General features: G+C 40.4%; 2 protein-coding genes across 2 annotated transcripts in view; one reads left to right on the forward strand and one right to left on the reverse strand.

Moving 5' to 3' along the window:
• LOC118405014 (mucin-5AC-like) overlaps nucleotides 1-12064 on the forward strand; it is an 89714-nt gene extending 77650 nt beyond the window's left edge. Inside the window, exons 60-67 of the mRNA XM_035804414.1 lie at nucleotides 231-377; nucleotides 1864-1968; nucleotides 4770-4989; nucleotides 5567-5737; nucleotides 6425-6576; nucleotides 8258-8379; nucleotides 9733-9854; nucleotides 10289-12064. Coding sequence (XP_035660307.1) covers nucleotides 231-377; nucleotides 1864-1968; nucleotides 4770-4989; nucleotides 5567-5737; nucleotides 6425-6576; nucleotides 8258-8379; nucleotides 9733-9854; nucleotides 10289-10485 — 1236 coding nt within the window. The 3' untranslated portion in view covers nucleotides 10486-12064. The remainder of the gene's footprint in view (nucleotides 1-230; nucleotides 378-1863; nucleotides 1969-4769; nucleotides 4990-5566; nucleotides 5738-6424; nucleotides 6577-8257; nucleotides 8380-9732; nucleotides 9855-10288) is intronic.
• Nucleotides 12065-17196: 5132 nt separating this feature from the next.
• LOC118405015 overlaps nucleotides 17197-22970 on the reverse strand; it is a 10083-nt gene continuing 4309 nt past the window's right edge. Inside the window, exons 7-9 of the mRNA XM_035804415.1 lie at nucleotides 21219-21367; nucleotides 19243-19497; nucleotides 17197-18632 (exon numbers count right to left, since the gene is read on the reverse strand). Coding sequence (XP_035660308.1) covers nucleotides 18076-18632; nucleotides 19243-19497; nucleotides 21219-21367 — 961 coding nt within the window. The 3' untranslated portion in view covers nucleotides 17197-18075. The remainder of the gene's footprint in view (nucleotides 18633-19242; nucleotides 19498-21218; nucleotides 21368-22970) is intronic.

A 22970-nucleotide genomic window follows, 5' to 3' on the forward strand; every position in this document is an offset into this window, starting at 1 on the left:
TCTTTTGGAAACGAAAAAGGTATGATATAAAAGACACCAAGCTTCATTTCTTAACTACACAAGACGTAAAGAGAATACTCATTTGCATTATTGGTTATATTTATACGTATACATTTCCATTTCTCGTTTTCACACACATCCCGGCCGGGCCCCGGTTTGGAAAGGTGACGTTAGCCTAAATCTTTATAGCTCACAAAATTATTCTGTTCGTTTGATTTATATATATTTAGCCGGGAGACATATGGCAGGCAGCCTTTGGATGTGTGGAATGCACCTGTCTGGAAACAGTGGAAGATGAAAACCATGAACATGGCGGTCGCCTGCATGAAATCGAATGTTACCCCACAGAAGATTGCGATACAACGTGCCCAGAACCAGTGAGTGACAATTTTTTCTTCACTGTATAACTGTTACAACTAGCCTGGGTACCATCCGGATAGTAGTTCGCTCCTATGTTCGCTTCTGCTATCCAGAAACACAGAGAAAAAAAATCTAACGGTTCTTGGTGGAAGTCAATGTGCAGATGTTGGCACATCAACGCACCAAATCGGTAGTGTGTTTTTGGCACACAGTTAGACAGATTAGCCGAAGAGGCTCGGTGGGCGTCACTCCACCGTAAGGGAAAGTCGTGTAAAGTGCATTTCCCAAGGGCACAACGTCGGGGCATGGTGGGAATCGAACTCGGAACCTTTCGATTCAGAGCCGAACGCTCTACCAGTTACGCCACGCCAACGCCACAGAAACACAGAGAAGCGATTGTATATAGTGTATAATGAATGTCAGAGCTAGAAGCGACTGTATATAGTATATAATGAACGCCGGAGCGAACGACTTTCCGGATGGTACCCAGGCTATGTTACAGCAACATTAGAGGGCTTCTTCATAAAGTGTTGAAAAGTTGTAATTTTCCCGCGGACAGTACAGCTGTCAGACATGTTGTTGTTAACATCCCGTGAAGTACCAATGAGTTGTAAAAAGTACCCGTGTGTCGAATACCTTTAAGATAGCGGTGATTCATTTTCACGCGTAGGAGTGATTAGATTGTTTGTTTGTTTTATTAGGATCTCCATTAGCGATACCGCCGAAGTGGTACCGCTATTCTTCCTGGAGTCCGAAACTTACATATATATATATATATATATATACAATAAAAACTAACATAATCAACGAAACTTATACAATTGTTAAACAGAAAAGTTGTTTGCAATGATTTTATTTGGCGAGGGCGATATAGTCATAATACCCAATTACTATAGTATGGAAGCACCAACAGTTTTGAGTTCACGGGGAAGCGAACATGAAATCAACGTAAAAATGTCAATAATTTAACAGCAACATGAAATATTGCACTACAGTCAAACCTGTATATAGCGGAAAGATGGAGAAATATGACCACTATAGACAGGTGACCACTATAGAGAAAATGTTGATCAATTGACCATGAGTAAGCTTCACATGATTTCAGTTCCCACTAATCTTTCTCACCAAGTAACATTGTCTCGATCGGTAAATTCACCGACAAAGACTTGCACTTTAATGCTCAAGGCATGCATACATTCTGCTACCGCCAAAATAACCCTGTCGGGAACTCCAAATCCTCGCAAACTACAATTTCAAACTCGGTGCAGGGTGACATAAGGCTGCAGTATGGTTGCAATAGGCAGTGTTTCGGTATCTACGGGACCGAAAATCGTGTGGCTGTGGCCGCGTTGGACAGGTGGCCGCTAAGCCTATTTCTTAATCATTACGAATCCAAGGGACCGACAAAAAGTGGTCACTGTGGCCAGGTGGCTGCTATGCAAAGGCCGCTAATACAGGTTTGACTGTATTTCTTAACTGTTTTTGCACTGGGTGTTGTTTCAGTGCACGGCATATACGCCAAGCACAATACCGGGGACGTGCTGCGGAACGTGTGAACCTATTCCTTGCTGCGTAGTTGGATTGGATGGCGGGGAAACATTCTATGGCGTAAGTAGCTTCACAACATATCTTTTGTTGATTCAACATATCATATAGTCAGATAATGCCAACTTTGATCTTAATTATCAGAGCGACACTTTTCACTATACTTTGATAATTTGCACATGACATTTGCTTAGTTATTGAACTATTATAATTTCCTTCCATTTTGTTAATTGATATAACACTTTTGTATTATTGTCTAATGTATAATTTTTCACATCTATCCAATTTTTATAAGTTTATGAATTTTGTATTATAATTTGTTACTTTTTGGGGAAGACTATGTATAAGCCACAAGGCTTTTTTCCTCCCCCCTGCACGTTCTTTCCTCCTTTAATTTGTGTTATGTTATCTTTTTTAAAGATTGTGCAAAATTGATAAATCAAAAATCAATCAATACACCATATCTGATCTCAAAGTACACGTAAACCATGCGTATAGCAAACTGGAGCATACTTTCGTAAAAACGCAACCTTTACGCACACACTAAGGCGTGCTAAAGATTGGATTTCGTGCAGTAATTTGTCAGTCACCAAGTGCAACGGAATACTTGTTCAAAGAATAGCTACATCATTCATATAGATAGACAAATAGATACATAGATACAATGTAAATAGATAAATTTTGATGGATGTACTATGTGTTTGAATGTGTCACACAAACTCACATTGTATATCACAGGGTTCACATTAGATGACTTGCCCCACCTAGACCATTCACGTTCAAGCTTAGTTGCTGTTAGGCATTGAATATATATAAGCTTCTTCCCGTATTCTATCAACTTAAGTAACTGAAAATGTATAATGGTCCCTGATGGCAACATGGCAAACCTGCACATTCTGTTCTTGCACTTCTACTAGATAAAAAAAGAAGACGTTGAATTTATTTGTATTTGTAATTTGCTATCTTTAAACATGTTTTGTTGCGCCTTCCCCAAAAAATACAAAAAAAAGTTTTTAGTCATCATTTAGTCAGTACTTAAAGGATAAAAAGACCCTTAACGTAGATGTAAGACAACAGGTATTACTCCGCAATATGCCTTACCTTAGCACCTTAGTTATTCTCCTGTTTTTGAGGCACATTGTTGTCCTTTTCCACGTATCTTGTTGTTGCTTCCCTCCTATCTATATACGAAGTTCCAAGTTCTTTCTCTATATTTAATCTTCACGTCAATTTTGGCCCACATTTACTTCTCCTTCGTTTCCCTCTGATTTTGATTTGTTTTCTCATAGCTTCAAGAAAACGAATGGTAGTTGACTATTTTACACTGTTCAATTGATTTGTTTTCTCATAGCTTTTTTTTTTCACTGATTTCTTTATAGCTTTAAGAAAACGAATGGTACTTGTACATTTTGCACTGTTTAGTATTTGATTTTATTGATTCTGTATCCTCTGTCAACTTATGTTTTATCCTCTTATTTTAATTTCAGCTAACTTGATGTGTGTGTTATTGGTCCACGCATGCTGACACATCACACTTTAATAGAATTTCATTCATTCATTCATTCATTCATTCATTCATTCATCCCTTTCCTTCCTTTATTCCTCCACCCTGGGAGAGCATACATATTATATACAATTATGTACAAATGTTGAAATATTAAACGCAACATAATTACAACTCGTCTCATCTTAAACGTTTCTGGAACAACAGTCCTGCGTTTCTGTTAGATTTCTGCACACAGCATAACTACACCTTGTCATGCCAAACGTTTCTGGGACAACAGTCCTGTGTTTCTGTTACATGTCTGTACACACATAGTTACACCTCGTTTTGTCATAAACGTTTCTAGAACAACAGTCCTTTGTTTCTGTTACATTTCTGTACACACATAGTTGCACCTCGTTTTGTCATAAACGTTTCTAGAACAACAGCCCTTTGTTTCTGTTACATTTCTGTACACACATAGTTACACCTCGTCTTGTCATAAACGTTTCTAGGACAACAGTCCTGTGTTTCTGTTACATTTCTGTACACACATAGTTACACCTCGTCTTGTCATAAACGTTTCTAGGACAACAGTCCTGTGCTTCTGTTACATTTCTGTACACACATAGTTACACCTCGTCTTGTCATAAACGTTTCTAGGACAACAGTCCTGTGTTTCTGTTACATTTCTGTACACACATAGTTACACCTCGTCTTGTCATAAACGTTTCTAGGACAACAGTCCTGTGCTTCTGTTACATTTCTGTACACAGCATAACTACACGTCGTCCTGTCGAACATGTTTCTGGAACAACAGTCCTGTGTTTCTGTGTTACTGTTCTGCACACAGCATAACTACACCTCGTCCTGTCGTACATGTTTCTGGAACAACAGACCTGTGCTTCTGTTACATTTCTGCACACAGTATAACTCCTCGTGTGTGTGTGTGTGTTATGTACAAATATTAAAATATTAAACGCAACATAATTATACCACGTCCCGTCTTAAACGTTTCTGGTTCAACAGTCCTGCGTTTTTGTTACATTGCTGCACACAACATAGATACGCCTTGCCCCTACTTAAACTTTCCTGGGACAATAGTTCTGTGTTTCTGGTACAGTTCTGCACACAACATAAATGCACCTCGTCCTGGCTTGAACGTCTCTGTTATTCAATAACAGTCCTGTGTTTCTGTTACAGCTTTAAACAGTTTTCATTCGTTCATTCATTCATTCATTCATTCATTCATTCATTCATTCATTCATTCATTCATTCATTCATTCATTCATTCATTCATTCATTCATTCATTCATTCATTCATTCATTCATTCATTCATTCATTCATTCATTGGTCCCGTCTTCTCCTTCCATCTATCAGGTAAATGACACCTATGGACTTCCGGGAGACAATTGCACCGTGTGTGAATGCATTGAAATTGTGGCACCTCCCTTCAGCCACCCTACGGTGATGGAGACTTGTATGCCGCATATTTGCTTGCCTGAACCTGAACTACCTGGGTTCTGTTACCACGATCCATACACTGTTGAGACCTACACTGAGGGAGGACCCGAAGGATTCTGTTGTGTGAAGCACAACTGTAAGTGTGTTTCCTGGACATTTGAATAGAAGGCAGGATGAAAACAGCTGGCTTGAAGAGAAACGCTTGAATCTCATCATATGCACAACTTATAACTGTGTGAACCAAAGGGTATAGGAGAAATCTTGTGCACAACCTGGGTTTACTTACTTTGCTTACGTTTCGGTGTCTAACAGACACCTTCCTCGGAGCTTCTGCTTCTCGCCACTATAGTTAGCCGATGTAGGTGATCCTTTTGCGGCGAAAACACAATCCTAGTGCCACCTACATCCAGCCCACTATTTTTTTTTAAGTTCGGTTATATTTTGCGTGAAGATAGGATACTCCAGCAAATAGATTCCTTTGTAGCGAAATGGACAATTGTTTTTAGTATTGCCCATTCACAAACAATTAGGTTCAGGTCCGTACCTGTACCTGAATTTTCTGTACCGGTATCCACCCCTAAACCCACACTTAGATTTGCCACGCTTTCGGTTTTAACTTTATTTAAACTAGAAGGAATCTGACTCCTTTCACCAAAGACAAAAAGAATTAACGGATGTAAAAACGAAATTGTGGTCTTCTTTCCAACCTGCAGGTTTCAGAAGGGAGGGCACACCAGAGGAATCATGCCAGCCATACAACTATACCGATAATATTCACTATTCGACTGAGGATGAAGATGGTCATGAGCTTGACTGTGTCAGTACAGCAAAAGTACTGCACACCTACTGTGAGGGTCAATGCACTACCCAAGCCACTCTTCACAGTGAGTGTTTTATCCTTTTGTCAACGTCTTCATTTATATCTGTGTACATAGGATCCACTGAATGCAAGAGCAGAGTCAGGATATTGTACGATAGGTACGTGAATTGAGGGTATATTCAGTTGTCGATTTGTTGTTGTACAAATGTGAAATGTGTAGTAGATTATATAATATGAATGTCCCTAAACAGACTATGTAGTTTGTATATCTTGTGACAGCAAGGTTTTCTGTAGATCCTTGTTGACGTTTGGCTCTTTTATAACCTTACTGAACATCATGTAGTGAAAAGAAAAACCTTGTGACACTTTTCCGATTAGCTGGATTTGGCCTTGTAAATATGAAGTTCTTTATACAATGGCGTTAATGGGAAAGGGTTTGATTTCACAAGCATTGGCTGGATTTTGCTCCAAAGCTAATAGCAATTTTCTTCTTCGTTATTACGTGCTCAACCTCAATTAAGCTGAGAGCTCGATGTAAGACGTACACAAAACTGTTTAAGTTTTGATCCACTCACCCCGGGAAGGACCCCTAGTCTTTTCGAGAAGTGTGGCGGGTTCTTTTACGTGCTTGCGTGGGGTGTGGCCTTCCCTGAACACTGGACCTACATTTAATATCGTATCCTAGGGACGTCCCTAGCCGAAGCTAGGTACTCATTTAAGTGGTTAATTCTGTACCTCTTTCTGGTTACAGCATCACCACCACATTGCCCGCCTGACTGGCACTCAGATGACGGTATCAGCTGCTACAAGATCATACACGAAGAACGTGATTACCAAGGTGCAGCGGACAAATGCGCAGAGTTAGACGGACGGCTTGCAAGCTTTTGGACTGCAGACAAGGAGGTAGGGCTTCGAAACCATAACAACTTTGAAAGAGATTGACAATCTATTGTAAAATGGCATTAAAATATTGGGAGCTTTGAATGCATCTGTGCAACAATTTTATGTGAAGGGAATGTAGAAAAGCAGAGCGGAATCGTCGTCTTGACTGGAAGTGATTTTGAGAGTATGCTTTGATTCGAACTCTCATCGTCGCAATGTAGTAGGGCTATCCGCATCCAACCATGCGTAGTAGGCCATGGAATTGTTGTTCAGCAAAGGACCGAGCCACCAGATAATGAATGAAGACTTTTGTTGCACAGTTTTGTCCAACCGAGCTAAGTACAGGTCACAACAAGTAAAAACATGTATAAGTTATATATACATTTAAAAGTATCACAAATCTAATCTAACACAAGAGTTCGGCTTCCTCTCGCTTCTTGGTAATTGTGAAAATGTAGGACTGTATGGGTTTAGCTATGGTCGGTTTGTCAAAACGCATGAGAAATATAAACTTGTCAGTGCTACTCATGTGTCTAAAATGAGGGAATTCTACTTTCCATGTAACTTAATAGAGTATTTCTACCATTGACATACATGTCGCAATCAACAGTGAAGTGCACTTCATCTTCTATCATGTTTGAGGTACAAAATTGGCAGACTCTTTGTTCAAAAGGAGTGCGGTTGTGCATGGCAACCTGCTGCGGCTCTCATTCGGGTGTTCCCAAGTACTGCATTAAGGTCAATCTCGGACCACCAACCCGTTCAGCTCAGCATGGGCGATTCAAGGAAAATTCTTTGGCCTACCTCCTATGATCCAGCCAACATTTGTAGTACAGCTTGTATCTACATGGAGCGGGGTTAAGAAACAAGAGAGTCTGACCAAATTTCAAGCTGTAGAATGTTCACTACAAGACAATTATAGTCAGCAATTGAACAATTGAAGTTTTCTTTTCCTTGGTTCATTTTATGAAGCAGTTGTAAATTAAGTGCTCTCAAAGCCCACTGATAGATGCTCAGCTTGCTGAGCAGAAAGACTAACAGCCAACATGTCATTCTCACAAGCCTCGGAGTTTCGTCTTGGCCTTTTGTTTAATGTTCTTAACGTCATAAGGAAAATACTATCTACCTCAGGTTACTTCTGCTATTTAAACGCCAGAGGGAATGGGTTCGAAACCACTGATTTTTCTCGATGTTTTGCCCTTGGGAAATGTACTTTACTCAACTTTCCTCACTTCACTCAGGTTAAAATGAGTACCTAGATGTTTGAGGAGGGACACAATTCGACCATGTTTAATGACCCACCGCACAAAAGACTGTCCATCATAATTAGCAGTTCAACCAAAGATAGCCTGGCAATTTGGAAATAGACCAATGAGAGAATGGCTGCATGTCCGTCAAATATTTGCATTATTATGTTTTTATTTTGCATCTCTTAAGAGACCATGGGATCAGTCTACGGTGCTCTAAATTGCTATATCTTTCGGTTATAATATTTATTATTTGATCTTATATTGTGAAAATTTGTGTGGTTAGGGTGAAAACTAAATGGAAGCTGATTTTAGAATTAAGTTTTGTCTGTTTGCCCCATTGACCTCGTCTTCGATCTATCATGGCCGCCGAGTGAGAAAGGTGTATTGTAAGCTCCTCGTAATTCAGCTCACCCAATAACAATAACACTCACACATTTTCTTGTCTTGGACAGGCATACCTGCTGCAGCTGTTGGCAAATTATACAGGCACACAAGATCTCTGGGTGGGCTTGGCGATTGACCCGGACACAGGAGTATGGACATGGACTGATGGAATGGAAGCTGAACCTAACACGTAAGGAATTAGGTTTCAGTTTTACTGTAAATGCAGAAATGTTCGCGGTGGATTAATGTTCGCGTTTTTCGCCGCTTCACCGCGAATTTAAAACCACCGCGAACATTTTCCATAACAGTAAGAGACTACAGTGCATGGTGCTACCGCGAAATTAAAACCACCGCGAAAAGTCCACTTTCCCGCTACCGCGAAATTAAATCCCCGCAAACTTAAATGCATTTACAGTATCTCCATGAAAATGGAGATATTGTTTTGGATGTGTGTTGTGTGTGTGTGTGTGTGTGTGTGTGTGTGTGTGTGTGTGTGTGTGTGTGTTTCCGGATTTTTGTAGACATCATAGCTCAAGAACCTCCTGATGGATTGCAATGATATATAATATGTAGGTAGGTATTGGAAAGACAACGGTCAAGGTCAATTTTGGACCCCTAGTATGTGACCATGGTACTGCAGCAGAACTTCCATATTGTGTATATTTTGACATGGACATGCTATGGTCTTGATTGTTTGGTGACAGATAACTTGTTTAGTATGAGTTTGGCCTCAGCTGGAACAAATAGAACAAAAGCTGCTGCAGTTCCAAGGCCACCCACCAGGGGGACCTAAGATGGACCTTGATTTTCGTCTTCTCAACACCTACCTACATCTCAAATATCATCCCAGTCCACACGGAGGTTCTTAGTAAGCTGAATACAAAAATACAGAAGCACAGAATAAGGGCAAACCCAAAACAGTACTTTCTTTTATTCATTGAGGTAACAAAGCAACAGCCATAGCAAGAACTAAGATGCAATTTTAATAATAAAGTTTATTGCAAATTCTTGCCCGTGGGCTAACTGCAGGTAACATAAGAGATTCAGACAAAGTAAAAACAATATGAAAGGTGTCTACTCTAGTCTAAAACTAGTAAAAGCTAACTCTAGATCCTGGGTTATTGGGTTCGACTCCTTTTTCAAAGACAGTGAAAGACGAAAGATCCCACCTTTTCTATTATGTGTGGGGTAAGAAGGAGAATTGTTTTCTTTTTGTCGGTGAATGTTAAGAAGTTTGGATGGAATTTGGTGGCCTCTTCAAACAGCTCTTTTCTTTCGTGATCATATTAGAAAGAGCAGTTTGACATAAAATGTGTTTCGTCTTCCACCATGTTTGACGTGCAATGTTTGCACGTTCTTTTACCTACTGCCCTTCTTTTACCTACTGTTCTTTTACCTACTAACCTACTGCCCTTTCGGCCTAAAACGGTAATGGGATTACAGTTGTATCTTTACCATCACCATTCGGCCACTTTGATTTGATTCTTTCAGTTTCCAGATCGCGTGCTCCTGATAGAAACTCAATATTTTTCCCCAAATACAGGAACTGGGCGTCCATCACCGAAGCAATCGATGGAGATATCTGCGCAGCGGTCACGCCTGCTGGCGTTTTCGTTTCTAGGGACTGCCTCTGGTCCTTCCCATTCATCTGCGAACGTGCGCCAAGTAGGTTTGCCCTGTACTTACATGTACCTTTGTCAATTGATACCTTACCGTTTGTCTTTGAATGTAAGTTCATCTGTGACGGTAGTCAACATTATATTACAACTTTAAACTCTATCTCCTTACAAAAAAAGCGCTTACCAACAAGCTTTCGATCAGTCCTCTTATCCTTATCAAGTTGAAATGACGCAGAGCCTATGTCACACAATTGTGATGTTAGCAAAGGGTCAAAGGTGCTTACAAGTCGGTGTCGGCCCCCGTCTTGGTTGAGGGAAGGTTGGTGGGGTAACCGTTTGTCATTGCATTACCTATACACTTGCCAAATTGATTAACTGCTCGCTTTGCATTCGGGCCTATTAACTTGCCTTGAGCATAAATGTTCAATAAAGCTCTTTCAGTTCATTCCATTGATGATGGTACTTGATGTCTCTCTGCAGCTACTAAGGTGAGGGACCTGTGCCGCTGCTGTACTGCCAGTACTTTCGAGGAAGAGGATGTCCCCATGTACTGTAGTAGTTCCAGTCCCACTGGTGAAGACAAGTCCTTCTACTTCAGTCACCGCATCATCACCGAATGTGTCTGTGAAGAACACTACTGTGAGGATGAAGATGAGCATGAAGTTCCCTTGGGCTAAATGAAGACTGACGATACGCGCATAACGTAAACGGACCCGTATAACGAGCTACGACTACGATTTGAACAAAACGGACCGGTATAACGATTTTACGACCATGAATTAACCTAATCGGACTGATATAACGAGAGAAGACCACGGCGAAACCACGTGCGGACCAACAACGATTATCGGAAAACATGCTGTTTGACAGGATTGCTGGCTAAGATCTACAAAACTGAACCTCAACTGTTTCTTTTCTCCCCATCAAATCAAATGTTGTATCTTTATGATGCAACCTCACTTCACATACACTGATGTATTACTCTCTTCCTAACTCAGTAATTCATACCTATATCATTTTAATCTCAATTATTTCTCTAAAAAGGTATATAGACCTTCCCTTCCTGGTCTACTCATACCACAGTTCGCGCCAACTTCTTCTTTAAAAAACTAATCTCACTCGAGGTACCGAATGGCTTGGTTGAAAGACTTAATGTCCTCAGCATGTTGAATTTTATCAATTTATTTTTTGTAGTTGCCTAGGATGAGTTGCCTATAGTCATAGGAGTGAAGGTTGACTTTGAAGAGATGAACACATCATGATGAGACCAGAAGGTTGCAAAAAAATAAATCATAAGCATAAAAAAACATGTCAACATCTGATGAAGAGCAACTTAGAAATGGTTGTAGTAAACTTGAAAACATCTGACGATTGAATATGAGCATCACTCAAAGATACGGTAGACGATTGCAAATATTTGCTTCATTCTGCATTGTTGGAAAAAAAGATACACAAATAAAACAAGTAACCCGGATTTAAGCAATGTAGAAATAACTGGAAATGTGAAATAATCAAGGACAAAAAAACAACAAGCAGGTAACGCAAATTGTAGGAACATGGCAAACCAACTGTAAAATGGCTGGGATACAAGTGTGTATAAGGCTTCTGTCACAATAACATCACGTGGCAAAGTGTCAGTCAAAGAGGAGAGAGCAGGATTTTGGGCAGGATCGGCGATTTGGGCAGGATCGCCAACTAAGAACTGAACATGTTAGTCTGTAGATAACATCTGGAATGCGTTATACTTTGACATTGAGACAAAGGGCTTCCTAGAATGGCCCCCAAAGAATGTATTTGATACAGATCATTATATACACTGATGTGCAATCAACAAATATATGCTACGATCTTGAGAGGTTAGAGAGAATAGACATGTTGCTTGTCATTTCCTACACTGCGATAGAATTTCAATGGTATCAGCGTATCTTTCTCAAAGGTATTTCATTTATTTCTTAAATATCGGTGCTGAAAAGTTATCGAAGGTAGGAATGATTCCAACGGACATGGATAACCAGGATTTGAATACTAAATTTCAAAAGTTGCTATGATGTCCCACATATCATATCATGATAACTATCTTAGAAGTTCATACAATATAGTATTTCATCACCTAAACCAATGGAATTTCATAGCCTTACACTGACTTTCTTCCACACAAATACTGTACAAATCCTGGTCACAAAAGAGCACCGTAGTTAACGTTCTTCTAGGCATTAGAATAAAAGCGCAAGCATCAAATATAATGTCTTCAGTCTCTTTCGTTGAGTCTCTTGTTCCTTATGTTCATATTGAATTGTGATGTGATGTGATAAAGGAAGTAGTAATTGCATTTTTACGCAATGAAGCAAGAATCTAATATTTGAGGAAAGTTAACATCAAGCTGATTTGTCAGGCGATTTTATGCAATTCTCAGAAGTAGTCGATTAACCCTCAAACGCAGCACTGAAGCACGGAGGGTAGTGGTTATGGCTGACACATGGAACAAACGTGTGTATTATATCAAGGAGGTTATATCACATCCTATTTAACCTAGCGGGGCCGAAGTGCCCTCGGTCTGGGGCCGAAGTGTCCTGGACTTGGGGCCGAAATGTCCGGGCCGAAGTGTCCATGTGCCGAACTGTCCTGATACCATAAAATATGCCAAACATACGGTCAACCTAACCGTTTCCAAAATCCTATCCAGTTGCTTGAGTAACTGATTTTTGGAATACAGCACATGATATCGGCTCATGATCGAACTTGTCCTTCATTTCCCCAAAACCTACCTACGTTCAATTGTGATACAGATCCATCGACAGCCTCTCACACACAAGTTCATAGACAACACCGAAAACACAGCATTCTTGACAATTGTGACAATAAATTGTGCCATTATAAAAACGCGCCCTTATCAAACATAAGCATTGGCACTTATTCTCACAATATGCATGCTACATTGATACCATCATGACGGACATACATGTACATCAATAAACAAACATGACCAAACCTTACTTTACTTATTCTCATGACGGATTACTATAAAATCAGTCGCTAGCTGATCGACATAAAGGTATTGCTCATAGTTATCCTAGATGATGGTGGACTCTGGAGAATATCAAATGGTCAGTCAGCAAATAGTTAAGAAGTGAGTTTAGAATGAAAGCTCATCTTTGTTGGTACGATCTGGGATGCTAGTTTTACCAAAATGAAAATCCAGTGGATGGCACTTGGAGACAGAGGCAAAATGTCCACAGACATTGCATGATATACAAAATGACCAACAAACTGGTGGTCGTATCGACTGATAAGTATACGTTGCTAATACCAGCTCAAAAAAAGTCATGCCTTCAAGTACCACCAGATTTACCAATCTATGATATAAATTGTTTTTTCCAGAACTATCATAGAGTAGAAACTGTTATCGCCAAAGGCAGTAGGGACATCTTCGCTGGATAGTTTTAAAGAGCATTTGCAGGTAGATGTGCAAAAGTTAGGTGTGACATTTACTTAGTCGTTCAGTGTAATATAACCAGTTGCTGCCGCGCCATGCCTGCTACGCTGGTGTGTTACGCCGAAGTGTGGTTATACCAACTATTCAGATACAGATACACATACGTTCCTTGTTGAAGTTTGTAATTTTTATTCAACACAAGCAAATTGCTTACCTCGACCTTCTACCAAAAATTCGAAGTTGTGTTTAATAACGAACGTTACAAACTTCAGCATGGAATGAACAAGTCAGCCATAAACACTTGATTCTGACGCTTGGACCGTGCGGCTCATACTGCAATAGAAGTAAATAAGCATAAGGTTATATCCATGAGTAAAAATGTACGGTAATCTTCCTTATAAACAATAGATCATACATTCGTAGTTGAATGGTATTTCATTGTTATGATTTCTATTAACGTACAGCCGTATTATCCTCCCCCCCCCCCATTGTTTGTTATAGTGCTTTCAATGTTGGATAAAATGTACATTGATTGTACATCTAAAAGACTGTTGAATTACTTGACAATATAATGTTTCGATACAACTTCAACTGCCTTCCTCGCGGCAACCGTGGTCGAATCTACTTTCTATCGCAAGGTGGCGCTCCAATTAGAGTCAGTCACTTTTCCCAAGAGTACTCTGAGGTAGCCTGTGAAAAGTGCTACCAAAATTTTTGAAAATTAACTCTCTTTATTGTGCAACAATAGCTTTAAATTCATCATCATATTTACTTTTTACAGTCCAAATGAAACTATTAACGGTTCCATGACAATTACTCAAACAGCTGGATGAATTTGTAAGAGGTCAGAGGTGTCAGGTGGTATCCACTACCTTTTGTTTGTCCATTGGTCCTCACTAGTTTGCATATAAATCAGGGTTGTAGCTAGCATCTGTCCTTTGAAGGAATTTTGCAGCTGGGGACTGAAAAAAGTTTTCCCCATTCCGTCCGCTGGGACAGACAAAATTGATATGTAAAGATATAGAAAAACTGAAACCCATGTGTTCTTCTTCCCCAAAACAGATGCCATTGAATTTCTTAGTCTACAAGCAAAATTTGCACCTCAAAATGCAGGAAATAGTGTTTCAGAGGGTCTTGATTTAAAAATTTTCTGGGACCCAGACCCCCCAGAAATGACGCGCAATGTCACGCCATGCATTCGGTGCTCGATAGGATTCCCATTCAAAGGGCACTGAAAATGATTTCAGGCTGGCTACAACCCTGATATAAATTGTTAGCTTTTGTTTGAATAGCTGTTGGACTTCACAATCCCTGGACTACACATCCTTCTCACTTCTCAGTCGCTGCCGAAAGGTAGTAAACGTCTGGCCGTTCATACACCTATCCAGTGAGTAACCGTTATATTGCTTATATCATAACCTGAACGTCTTAGCTGCATAAGCCCTTTCACAGAGATCAGAACGCATGTGCAGCGACAGGAACTCTAGGTAATATGTCAAAGGTAAAGGCCCCCCAATATAAAATAAAACCTGTTATGCAAAATCGAAACAATGGTCGAGACAAGGACTGTTTTCTTTTTCGGGGCCCTCACCTTTGACATATTACCTAGAATGCCTGTCGCCCCACATGAGTTCTGACCTTTGTGATTGGGGTAATTGACGTATCATGGGGTGTTTTACAATGAAATAAGATGTACCTGTTTTTGATAAGTTTAAAATCCACTGCCAGCTAGCCATTTTTCTCCAGCTCTGCCTCACCAGAATGATGACGCCGGACAATGTAGCAACAGCCAGCGATCACCACGACAACCAGGACAGCCGCAAACGTGCTGACTGTTGCCAGGGCAACGATTAACGGTCTCTTGTCACACGTCTCCCATCGTGCGCTCTCTATGGAAAAAATGCATGAATAAAAATAATTCGTCTTACACATTAATATTAGGAGGTCTATGGCTCCAAGTAAGAATGCACAGAGGAGTGTATTGTGGGTAATATGTCTTAGATGAAGGCCCCTAACATGTTAACCAACACAGTTATTAATCATGCAGACCACCAAGGAAGACCGGACGCTGTAGCCCGACCAAGAATTCACGAATTCGTCTTTCGAAAGGGACGTAAAACGGGTCTCCCGTGTTCGAGGAGGTGCCTCGAGCACGTAAATTAGCCTCATTACTAAAAAAATGGGGTACCTACTGGGTGCAAATGATATACCAGATGTATTATTTCTTACATGCCTAAATGTAAGAGTCCTTCACCTTTGGCATATTGCCCACAATGCATTCCGTCACGCATGCGTACTTAGAACGACGGACGTCCTTGCCATGGAGATGATGATGCTATTCAGGGACTCAGTCACGAGTTGTAAGTATGCATCTATTATTCTTTAAATATCTATTTACAATATTAAAGTTGGTAGACAGTGCATCGAATCATACAGCCATACACACGTGCACAGACACACAAACATACGAGAAGTCATATTTCAATGGTTAAGACCTTACTTACCTTTGGCCTGAGAAGCTGTGGGTTTGACAGATTTCTGTGAGTGAGCGTTTCTGGTTGGCTGACTAGTTGGCACGATGGGGCGTGGCGAAGTTGTCGTCATTACAACAGATGAAGATAGAATCGCCGGTACTGTTGTTGCTAGTGTTGTTGTTGTTTGTCCTGCTGTTGTTTGTGCTGTTGTTGTCTCACCTACCGTTGTTGTTGTTGTTTGTCCTGCTGTTGTTTGTGCTGTTGTTGTTGTCTCAGCTACCTTTGCTGTTGTTGTTGTTTCTGTTGTTTGCGATACTACAAGAAAACATTTTGTTGCGAGTGAATTACGACATTTTCTGCCACCTTAAATTTCTGTGACCTTTCTGATACCTTTGACCAATTTTCACGTGTGTAGCGTTAAGATGCCCATTGCGGTACAGCGGTTAAAACACTACGTTTTCATGGTAGTAAACAAATAAAACGTATAAAAGTCGTCTATTGCAGAAGTTGGAATCTATACTATCAAAATCGAGATTAGCTGTAGACACTTCACAAAGTAGTCAAATACGTAGATGCATATTGTAAAATCTTTATTCCTAACGTATTAGAGATACAGAGCAAGAATTGCACTTCGATGGCAAGGTTGTTTTCAATATGGTAAGTTGATCTATATATATACATATAGATATATATTGTGCTTGATACCAAGTTAAGAGTACTTAGTCTAGTATTAATCACTTCGGAGTATAAGCATTAATTTTACCATACGTATAATATACTACTGTAGTCATTTTTTGTGGAGGTCCACAGTTCATAGCATGCATGTTCAGGTATATTCATGGTTAGTAATGTCAGAGCTTTCTTCAACGTGCATTACTTAGTAACACTAATTACCTTCTGCTGTTATACCAGTCTACAACTTTATGATAGATATATTGTTAAGTGCAGAGGTCACAAATGTTTTATCCTTAGTTTGTAACATGTATTGTTCTGGCCAATGTTCGCGTATGAGTCTTTTCATGGTTCCAACTGCATTTGCATATTCATACATGACTGAGATGGTGGCTTGTCTTGGTTCAGTGATTAGTCATCCTGCCTCTGAACCTTGGATTCGAGTGCAGGGATTTTCGACCCGCAGTTTTAGTCCCGGAGGCTGTTCCGGAGTTTTTTTTAGTCCCGGAGGTTGTTCCAGAGTTTTAGTCCCGCAGGTTGTCCCAGAGTTTGTTTAGTCCCGGAGGTTGTCCCAGAGTTTGTTTAGTCCCGGAGGTTGTCCCAGAGTTTTAATCCCGGAGGTTGTCCCAGAGTTTTTTCAGTCCCGGAGGTTGTCTCAGAGTTTTTTTCAGTCCCGAAGGTTGTCCCGGAGTTTTCTTAGTCCCGAAGGTTGTCCCAGAGTTTCCTTAGTACCGGAAGGTTGTCCCGGAGGTTGTCCCAGAGTTTTCTTAGTGCCGGAAGCTTGTCCCAGAGGTTGTCCCAGAGTTTTAGTCCCAGAGGCTGTCCCAGAGTTTTAGTTCCGGAGGTTGTCCCAGAGTTTTTTTTTTGTCCCGGAGGTTGTCCCAGAGTTTTTTTAGTCCCGGAGGTTGTCCCAGAGTTTTTTTTAGTCCCCGGGGTTGTCCCAGAGTTTTTTTTAGTCCCGGAGGTTGTCCCAGAGCTTTAGTCCCGAAATGTTCGTCCCATAGTTTTAGTCCCAAACTTTTAATCCCACGGTTAGAGTGCCAGTGTTTTAGTCCCGGAGTTTTCGTCCCAGTAGGTTACCACAAATGGTATCGTCCTTTATAGCAAATGAAGCTGTAGTACACTGTCCATTAGGCTTGTCGAAAAGGGAGAGGACACTTCGTTGTAAAACACGTAGTAAATCAAATTGATGCGCATTGATTCTTATATAGTTACATTGATCATCTTTTAGACCATATACAGGCTTTTCATTTGACGTCATTTACTCGTACTGCATACAGTGTACGTCTGTTGGAAGTCAACATAATGCTGCTTTAATCCTCCAGTTACCCGTCAACATTTTCGGCAGGACTTCAGATTATAATAACCATTACGATACCAATGAAAAGCATCTATACACTATGATAAGGCGCTTATGCGACTGAACTCGTGTAGCCCTAGAAGTATGTTGGAATGACGTGATGACGTTCCTTCTTACTCGTTAATGCTATATCCAGTTGGATGTGGAGAGGCTTTGCTTTATAGAAACTAACTACTGAATTTTCAGGCACTTATATGTATCCAGGCTACTTGAAACATATTAAAAGACGCACTATAGGACCGCTATATTACTTAGCCCTCCATAATAACAACTACTCAAACAAATTAAACGCCGTCATTGATTCTTGAAAACAACAGGATAATTGTCATTAATTCTTGAAAACAACAGGATAATCGCTATCATTTGTAGTAATTTCGTTTTCCCTATTTCTTTCTTTCACTATCTTTCGTTGTCTTTCTTTCTTTTTTGCTTTCCCCTTTCTATTCCCTTTCTTCTTTCCCTTTCTGCGTCTTCGATTCTGCTTTCCAAGTTCGTCATTTTCTTCCCTCTTTGTCGGAACCGCCAAAAGGGTGCCGTCGTCAGCTCCAACATCTGTTGCCATGGTTATCATCTTCATGTCGTCTGATTGGTCAGAAGGTAATGGCGACCCTGGTCCCTGCTTTCTCATCCAAACTAGATTGGAATCTTTTTCCTTTTCCTTGTTTTTTCGTCGTCGTCGCCTCTCCTTCCGGTTTCTCTTTCCTCGTTTTTGATCATTCTTTTCTTTCTTCTTTCCGTTACGGTCTCTTTTCTTGTTTCTCCCTCTTCCACCCTTTTTCCGCTTCCTCTCTTTGTTTTTGCCTTTCTTCTCCTTCGACTTTCCCTTCCTTCCAGGCCGCCTTCTTCCAAAAGCACGACCGTAGATCTTAAACTGTGGCTTCAGTTCTGTCGGAAGAAAAGAACATGAAAATGATATTAGCCAAGAAACCCTTTCCATCTCATCGCAACGCTAAACATTTAGGCATGCGACACGCTTTCATTTCAGTAAGATTTACCTTTTACTTCACGAAGAAATGGTCACCGAACAATTTTGATGTCCTGTGACTTTGAAGAAGGCTGTGACATAACCAATAGCTGACGAGAATGTAAGACATCGAATTAAAGTATCGGAAACAAAACTGCTGAAAGTCGTAGAACACATACACGACTGTCCCAAGAATGCTCGTGCGACAGTTGTATCAGAATTAGCTGACTGTTTGCTTCGAAAAACTTTCTATTAATATCTCGTAACAAGAAGTCGCCGGTAAATGTTCAAACAAATGTAAGCTAATTCCACGAGCAGACCATCTCAGATAACCCCATCCATATGTGAAGTAGTTGATACGGTATTTCAATTAGCACTATTGCTAAAACATCACCTACCACTGGAAACTCGAAGAGGACGTAACGAACTGATGACAGGCAACCACCCACATACCAAAATGTTACGTGCCACGTGGTAACTAAATAGTTGCAGCTGTTTTAAATTTGGAAATAAAAGTAATAAGAAACCAACCTTCTCGTAATTCATAGAAGGCTACTCCTGGTTCAATTCGCAGGCGGAAGCCGACGGTGTAGGTATTCCCTCTCCTGAGCACGCACTTCTGTATCACGGGCATGAACTCAAAGGACAGGCACTCGCTTTTGCCTCGGCTCCAGCACAGTACCGCACAATCTCGCACGGTGACGATGTTAAACAGTGGCGTAACTTCTTCGTGATTCAGCATGGAAGCAGCGACCCCTGGCGTCCAGCGAAATTGCTTCATGATATCTGGCACAGGAACGGGGGAGGCGAAGTGGAGGAAAATGGGGGAAAAGGAGATTTCAAGAAAAGAAGAAAAACCGTGGCATTGTATATTTATGATATTTGCTTGCCAGTGCATCCCTTCTTCGCACATAAGCTCGTCCAGGAGGAAGGAGACAGTCATGACAGATGTGAACAGAATGACGTGGACCATTTTTCTATAGGGGTGTTGTTGGTGGAATGAGAACATGATGGTTAAGTTAACGTTAAAAAATGGAGGATGTGTACTCCTTTGTGCTTCAACATTATCAAGATGAACATCATACGTATCAAGTGGGCTGTTAGGTTTTCAACCAACCGTCAAGAGTGCAAATTATTTTTTCAGTCCTCACAGCAAAGCATACACATGGCATAAACAGTCATAATAATTTACGACAGTTGCTCAGAGATTAGACGCTCGTTCAAACGCGTAAAATGAGCTTCCATTTCTTGCATAAATCTTCCATGATTGTATCGGCGCAACGTTCTTGAGCCCCGTGTGTTTCTTCTTGTTTCTTTGTTTGTTTCGCTTGTAACTGGTACCCGGTAAACCGCTTTTAGGCGTTACACAAGTTTTGTATAGACATTACAAGCTGTGTGAGACTGTACTGTAAGGCACACCGAGATGGACCCATAGCCTTTTCAGTATGGTTGCGAAACACAATTATTAACTTGTTAGAAATCAATGAAAATTCAAGTGGATTGAAGTAAACATAAGCATGAATAATGACCAAAGGCCAATTATTTCTGGAACACACGTCTGTAAATAATATTTGTCGTGCAATCCTGACATGTGACAATGAGCGTCTTTTTGTTTGTTTGGGCATTTCCAATATCTTACAGTCAAGATTGCTTCACATGAGAAATAAAAGATAATAAATTAATAAGTAATGAATAGGAGGGATGTAATTTCATGAAAGAAAATAAAGGTTGAAGTGCATATTTGCATGAGCAAGCTTGAAGCATTCTTGGATGCTCTACGTTAACTTACAGGGGTAAAGGCGTCTTAGCATGTTAGTTAATTTACGGCGAACGGTTTAGAACACATAAGTTAACCTCTACACAGCATATCGCATAGTTAGGCAAATGGTTCTGTGTGATGAAGTATCGAATGAATGCGATGACAAAGTATATCAGATTAGTATGAGATTGAGTCTTCAACATGTTGTTGGCATAAGAACAAAACTATACCCAATACATGTAATTATCTAAGTTACGACGTAAATCGATTACTCTGCTTTTTAATGAAAGTATATGGTACGTTATCATTAGCAAATGCATTCAGTTGAGAGGTAGTAATCTTGTAACTTCCTACCAAAACAATAAGATCCAGTTTGTAACGTGTTTTCTGATTACTTGTATTCGAAGGAAGCTCTCTCGTGTGTGCTTAATTAGAACAAGAGGAGTCATAGTTCCAAATACGTATGCGCTGTGATGCATTGTGGATACTATGTCAAAGTTGAAGGCCCCTTAGACATAAACAAAACATGTCTGGATATGAATCAAGAACTTTTTATTGAAGATATTCTTGAAATAGTGACGTCGTTTGTTTGAAGGCACAGAGACAAACCTCCAATTTTTTTATGTCTTGTATCAAGAACTGTTTTTTTAAGTTAGGAGCCTTCACCTTTGACCCAGCGCATGCGTGCTTAGAGTCATGTACCTCCTTACGTAAACAGTCAAACTTTAAACGGGAGACTGAAGAATACCTTTCGGGGGAGGTGACGGTTTGGGCGGCTGAGAGGACGGTAGACACTGCTCTTGTAGAGTGTCCTCGGTCAGAGACAGCAGGTTCTGTCCAAGCAGAGCCACTGGAGTCGTGCAGTTGGGGAGGGGGGCGGCTTGGCCGGATGGCGTTCTGTTGTTAGGCGTGCACAGTCATGTCAGCATATGAGTGGATCATTTACGTACATTTACTACCATTGTGTCTTATTAATAACTTTTATCATCTACTCTTGGCAGCCCACTGCTGATGCATAGTGCTGCGTGTCTGAATGTGCACATAACATCAGGTTTTAACCCTTACATGTAGTTAACAATTTGACAAAGTACATTTATAACAGGTGGTCTTCAATGGCGAACGAAACACGAATAAACAATTATTCGAATGTCTTTTACACTTCAGGCATCTTATACAGCGAACCCATTTTTTCTAAACCCATGCTCAAATCAAAGATCGACAGTGCTGCTTCAAGCGCCCATACAATATTTCAATCTTCTTTGGGTGCTTTAATCTTTGTGTGTGGAATAAAATTAACAAAATAAGTCATCAAGCAAGGTCTTTTACGTCCTTGCAACAGATGAGTGTAAGTATATTCACCGGTTCAGTACTAGTGCATCGATGTCCTGGTATTTTCTACCTGTGCCTACTAGTAAATGATCATCGTGGTACCCTATCCAGTACTATAACGGTACATTAATGTTCCAGTAGATCTGTACCTGAATCGCGGTGCCCTACAGCTAACCGGTACTGTACCGGTGTGACAGCGATCTCGCCCCCCCGGCGATCACTAGGGGGGCGAGATCACTAGCGTTTTCGCCCCCCTTTAGCGTTTTCGCCCCCCCCCCCAAGAGCAGCTGGTTACTACATATTACAGGTGCGCTACCTGGTACTATACTGCACCTGGGGAGTAACGTGTATGGTGTGTTACCTGGTACCTTATGGCACCTTATTACCGTACCGTAAGATGCCTGTCATACCTCGAAAGTCGATACTATATTGTTCGGTGCAAACATGACATTGAAATGAAAAAGACAATTTTTGCAGCTGAGGTGGCATAAAAACAGTGCTACTGCGTATAAATCAACACCGTCTATGGTACGGAATACGTCAGCTATATGGTTTCAATTTGTCACAGTGTTTTCTTTCTTGTGCTGGAAACATTTCCAAAGCACTAACAAAAACACACGTGAATAATAGTTTCTCATTATAAACACTATCTACGCGCAAGTTGATATAGCTGTTGCTAAATGCTACAGAAACACTGGTAAAGTACCAGTCTTAAGAAACACGGGTAAATGCATCAGTTCCTAAATACTAGAAAAACAGTCATGTAGGAGGTGAAGATATCCCTTGGCCAGGTGCATATACCAAAATGTGCGTTATTCTAATTAATACCTAATATTTGCATAATTAATAAAGACATTACATAGTTCTTTTGTGGTCACTTCATGGTAGAGACTTCATATTGGAGATATATAGGTTGTTTGAGGACAGGTGAATACAATGAAATACATCTTATGTCAAGACTCAGGTATATGCAATAATGGGAATACAAGGGACCCAACCCTCCTTGTCTGAAACAAGTTCAACTATCTTATTACCATGTAATTACGTTGATATTGATACTATGAATGGAGTTATGTATCAAACTCGTGTACTTATATCATTCTGAAACTGCATTTTGTGATTTATACCAATATTTATACCAACTTCTAAAATGTCATGTAAACCCGTTTTT

Source organism: Branchiostoma floridae, chromosome 17 (genome assembly GCF_000003815.2).
Source record: "Branchiostoma floridae strain S238N-H82 chromosome 17, Bfl_VNyyK, whole genome shotgun sequence".
Taxonomy (NCBI): Eukaryota; Metazoa; Chordata; class Leptocardii; order Amphioxiformes; family Branchiostomatidae; genus Branchiostoma; species Branchiostoma floridae.